The following is a 5,715-nucleotide window of genomic DNA, read 5'->3' as shown; positions in this document are numbered from 1 at the left end:
AATTCAAGAGTCTCCTCTAAATTTTGGGCATCTAATGCATCCATCACTTGACACCTCTACAAACTAAAATTTATCTTGCCGTCAAATTTTTGAACATCAATTTTTGTATTATTAATGCTCAATCCTTGTATCACCTTAGTCAATGATGATCCCGATGTACTTGCTTCAGTCATTTTGACAATCCAATCTCTTCAAACGAGAATCCGCACCAAATCCTCCAATTGATTTCTCCACCACTCCTTGGAAGATGAAATCCCTTGTAGAAACCCTAGCTTTCTCCTTCAAATTGAATCCTAAGCCAACCCAGAGCTCTGATACCACTTGTTGTGCGCAACGGAATCAAAATCACAAACAAAATAAGAGAACAAATCAACAACAAAAAACAAGCACCACACAAGCAAGACACCAATTTTACGTGGTTCGGCAATGTGCCTACGTCCAAGGGGCAAGGATGAGATAGATTTCACTAATAAAGAGAGAGTGCAAATAGAGATTACAATCATTCAATAATCTCACAAATATAACCCTAAACCAACCACTCTCAAGTCCCTCACAAATTCTCCGTCAAAAGTGCTCAAAACTATCTCAATTATCTATTCAAAATCTCCCACAAACCCTAGAAATATCGTGTTCCTATTTATATAAACACTCAATCCAAAACAGGCCAGGAAAACAAAACAGCCCATTTACCCGATTCCGGTCGACCGGGCATGTTCCAGCGGTCGACCGGCTAGAACAGTGAAAATCAGCCCTGTATCGGTCGACCGCACAAGTGTGACCGGTCGACCAACCAGAACAAGGTTTTCAGACCCTGTATTGTGCATGAAATCGGTCGACCGGCCTATGCCATTCGGTCGACCGACCCGCAACCAAACTGAAGCTACTTCCTCAATTCAAATGTGCTGATTTCTGCCGTGATTTCAACACTCATCTAGGACTGTTTCTGAATCAAATTCGTATATTTTTCTTTCCCACATCATGTGTATTTTATTGGCGGCATGTGGATGTGCAGATGACTTGAAAAACTCCTAAAAATATTTTCCATGTTGCTTCTCATATTTTAGTGCTGGAAGTATCATCAAAATCATCTTGAAATTTTTCACAACCTTTGCTTCTAGAGAAGAAAATCCCGCCTCATACTCCATAAACAATTCTTTCATCTCCTTTGTTTCTAGCTCTCCACTAAGCAATTCATACATATTATCAATTACCTCACTCTCTAATTTATTCTTCTCCTCCATCGGAACAACATTAATATGTCTAACATCACTCACGATATCATGTAGAATATCTGTCTTCATTAACATATCACTATCAACATCATGAACCTTAGAATGAATCTTGATGGTGACAGAATCTTCCTTTTCGATGGTGAGTGTCTCATTGTCTGCCACTAGAATAACCTTCCCCTTAGTAATCTCTGTCTTAAAAGCCTCTGGTTCTATGATTGCCATAATTGATGAAGTCTTTATTGTTGCTTCTTCGGTGCTCTTCACAAATCCAGACTCTTTCTCAGAGATGAATTGAGATTTTTTAGTTTGACCATAATCATAACTAGTTCGATAACTCTCTAAAAATATTCATGATGAAGGTTCTTTGTCATTCTTCTCAAGTTCTCGCTCCACCTTCTTCACTAGACTGAACCGTGCCGGCTAAAGTAAAATAATCTTTCAAAGACATCCCACATTGTTTGTAGTTAGAAGGCAAGAAACATTCTTTTAATAATTTCTTCATCTTTGCCCATGTTCGAACCGGATCCTTCCCTTGATGGTATCGATTTATCAACACTTCATCCTACCATGTAGATATTTTTCCTTTAAGACTGAAAACAACTAATTTAATTCAGTCTGCTGGGATTATATCATACTCAAAATATCTATCCACTTCATCAATCCAATTAAGAAAATCATCAGCATGAAGTTTTCCATTGAAAGATGGTATCTTTAATCCTCTAGCATCATAGTTGTCCTAATCTAAATAAGATTTGTCTTGTGGAGTCAGATCACGTCGTTGGCGATCATCAACGTGATTTCTAACTCCTACCGTGTTCAGACGCTCTATTGCCGATGCAAGTCGATCTACGATAGTATTAATCCGGTTAACATCGGTCTTCAACTCAACCAACTTAGTTCGAGAAGTAGGGGCTTCATCATCTGTCATCAATCGAATAACAAGTCTCTGATACCAATTGACGCAGCGCGGAAATAATAACCTCAAAATCCACTAAGGGCTATTCTCTGAATCCACAAAGAGCGATCTCCAAATCCACAAAGAACTTCGAATCCACGAAGAAAATATTAAAAGAGAGAATTTATTGATGAAAAGCTATTCTAATCTATGGGGTTACACGACTCTTCTTAAATAGAAAAATAAAATAGACTCCTAGTAAAACTAGAACTACAAAAAAATAGAAAGTATCAAATCTTATTCTAAAAAAACTCCCTAAAATAGAGGAAGCAAATCATGAATCGAAATCTAATTTGACTCTAATATTGAATTTATTTTCTAATCTAAATAGACTTCAACTTTATTACTAAAAACAAACTAAAAGATGATTATTTTTAGATTTTAGTCAAAACTGGGTATTACTGATGAGATTTTAAAAATCTGATAATCTGGTTAGCTTCATCTCGTCGACATAGGAGATTTACATATATAATATGTCAGAATCCGCCTTTGGGGTTGGAAGACATGATTGTCTCTTTGCAGAAGTTAATAATATGTATACATCTGTATTTAGCTCTTGATTGTCCAAATTCTCCATGAAATTGTCCGTTAACCGTCCTACATCAAATATACATGCATGTGTTTAAATTTCTATTCATTAATGAACTTGAATACTAAATATTATTTGCTTAGTGTTAAATAAACTTCCGAATCGAATATAACAGAATAGTTAGTCAAACAATTAAATAACTATTTTTATTAATTATTTGGCTCGTTTCTGCCCCTACCCACAACATGTAAGGAGACTTTGTGTCATGATATCTTTAGACTGTTCGAAGAATTCAATGGGAGAAATTTGGAGATAAACAGATTAAACTATGCCCATATTGTCCTTATTCCGGAAAAAAAAAGCTAATGTACTTACTGCTAGGGATTTCAGACCTATAAGTTTGCTTAATATTGTGTACAAAGGTCCCAGCATAACCCAATGCACCTCGAGGTTAAACCTCGCCTCAAGACATCAAATAACTAAACAATTAGCTTATTGCATAAAGCACCCACCTTTGTCTCTAGTTTGAAGTCGGTGTTTGTGGGTCTTTGAACTTTGCTGATCTGGTCGGTGCTTAACCTATGCTGCCACGTCCAAGGTAAGAATCCTATGCTCTCTCTCTCTCTCAAATCTCGCCACCTCTCCCTTCTCCCCCTTTATATATATATATATTTATCTGCATATTTATACATACATATCTCTATCGATACACATCTGCAATAAACTCTATCCTCATAAATCTCCATCACTTTCAATTCCTTTTGAGACGAATCCTATAGCAAAAAATTGTTAATCATGGGTCATTTCTGGACTTTGCTCACTCACCTCAATTCTTTAGCTGGGTATGTACAAAATTTATTCTCACTCCTTTCCATTGGCATGATTATTTTGTCTTCCTTTAAATGTGATTTGATTATATATTGTCTTATGGATTATGTTGTAGGCCCTCCATCATGCTCTTGTATCCCTTGTAAGTCAACTAAACTAGTAATTCTCAAGTTCTTTTTTCCAATTATTTTGTATGGTTTTGTTATTAAATGGTCTAAATTTTATCTTTTTTTTGTTAATTATTTGAAGATATGCATCGGTTCGAGCAATCGAGAGCCCGTCGAAGCTCGACGATGAGCAATGGCTAGCTTATTGGATTCTCTACTCCTTCTTGACTCTAATGGAGATGGTGGCTGAGCCAATCCTATATTGGTATGTAAATTTATCAATTCCATTTAAAAATAACATTTTGGCTAGAGTATACACAATATAATGGGCTTTTATTAATTTTTGTTTTGGGGGTTGTTGGTGAATAAAGGATACCTATATGGTACCAACTAAAGGTGGCATTTGTAGCATGGTTAGTTCTTCCTCAATTCCAAGGTGCATCCTTCATGTATGAGAAGTTTGTGAGGGAGCAACTCAAAAAATACGGAGCCAAAATGGGTAAAAATGTTGGTGTTCACTCTCCTCTTAAGGTGATTAAAACATATATTTATTTAAAAATTTATCATATTATGTGATTTCTTCAAAATAGTTATTCATTTTTGAAGTGTTTATTGGAAAATCGCAGGAGAGGCATGCGACTGAGTGACATGGAAGCTCAAACTTTTCCTTCTTGTGGCCTCTTTATCTTTACGTAAATTAAAAAGGGGAAAAAAAGTGAGAAATAATGTTCTAGATAGATGTTCTTTGTTTAAATGTGAAGCTTTGTCGTATCTTTTTTTTTTGTCGCATCTTTTTCTCTTACAATTATGCTTGGCTATTTTTTAATTCTCCTCTATTTATTATTGCAAATTGAATTAGTTTTATTTTCATTAATTTGAGTGAGCTAGTCATAAGGTTTGACCAAGGACTAGGGGATGGCGGGGGCACACGTGTCAGATGCAACAGGAAATCCGCATCCATTAGCTAACACGTGGCTTGTATTTGTTAAAAAAAATTAAAGAAGAAGAAAAATCCCTCATAAATAATCAAGTTATGGAAATGCCGTAACTAATGGGCATTATTTGGATCCCTCGGTCAACGTGAATCTTTGAGGAGATAAAAATATTAAGTAGCTAAATCTTGAGGTGAGCATTTAACAATTTTATCGGCCAAAAAGAAATCAATTCTTAGCTAGGTAAGTTCAAGATCAAACGAAATAGATCAAATCGATTTGAGCCAAATTAAGCTAGGTTCGGTTCTAAATCTTAGTAAAACATTGTCAAAACTAAAACGTAATTTGCAAATTGGACATCTGGTTTAATTTTGATAAATTTAATTCAAGTCCAATCCCAATTTTCGTTAGCTATATATGAGTCATGCGTACGACTCATTGTTGGGAAAACACCTAGATATTTTCAAAACTCTTTTCGATCTCTTCTTCATTAGACAAGTGTTTAAGAAGGAGAGGTCTTGATTCAAAAAACCAAGGGCCATTTTTAATAATATCACTCATTTCTTCTTTATTTCTAAATTTAAACAGAAATAGGCCTGGTTTTAGGAGGAACACATCAGGAATTGCCAGCATTGCCCAAGCTTTCTTAACAAAATTCTCCATGGCTTTGAATTTAACATTTAATCCCATAACTTGACCAACAAGATAGAATTTCCACATGGATTCACCTTCATTCCATTCTTCTTCTTCAAAAATTACTGAATTTTTTGAACCTGGTGGAATATAATCCAGAACCATTCCACTCGTTGCTTTCCTGTTGTCGGCAAAAAACTTATCTATCTCTTTTTGTTTCATTTACACACTCCATTGGTTTATCAAAAGAAGGAATAATTTGAGGGAATTCAGTGTCATCACAAGGAATCTTTTCTTTTGTATTATTCTGTGTATTCACAACCTCAGCCTTATCAGCTGTTTTCTCAACAAGATTCAATGCAACAGTGGTAGATTTAGTGATCGAAATAGGATTCACTTGATCAGAACCAATTACACTAGAAGATATTGGAGAGACATTGATCTAGTAATTCAACTTCAAGAACTTCATCATTAGCCCAAGATCTCTTTAAACTACTCA

General features: G+C 35.4%; 2 protein-coding genes across 2 annotated transcripts; one reads left to right on the top strand and one right to left on the bottom strand.

Annotated features, from left to right (window-relative positions):
- On the bottom strand, positions 1,029 to 1,454 carry LOC109826424. Its single transcript, XM_020393458.1, has one exon. It carries the CDS (start codon positions 1,452 to 1,454, stop codon positions 1,029 to 1,031), a length of 426 nt encoding a protein of 141 aa, XP_020249047.1.
- Positions 3,421 to 4,358, top strand: LOC109825749 (protein HVA22-like). The gene is made up of 5 exons (XM_020392637.1): positions 3,421 to 3,558; positions 3,660 to 3,686; positions 3,794 to 3,916; positions 4,023 to 4,182; positions 4,278 to 4,358. The coding sequence occupies exons 1-5, from the start codon at positions 3,512 to 3,514 to the stop codon at positions 4,296 to 4,298; spliced, it is 378 nt and encodes a 125-aa protein (XP_020248226.1). The 5' UTR covers positions 3,421 to 3,511; the 3' UTR covers positions 4,299 to 4,358.

Source organism: Asparagus officinalis, chromosome 10 (genome assembly GCF_001876935.1).
Source record: "Asparagus officinalis chromosome 10, Aspof.V1, whole genome shotgun sequence".
Taxonomy (NCBI): Eukaryota; Viridiplantae; Streptophyta; class Magnoliopsida; order Asparagales; family Asparagaceae; genus Asparagus; species Asparagus officinalis.
This window is presented reverse-complemented; position numbering and strand designations above follow the sequence as displayed.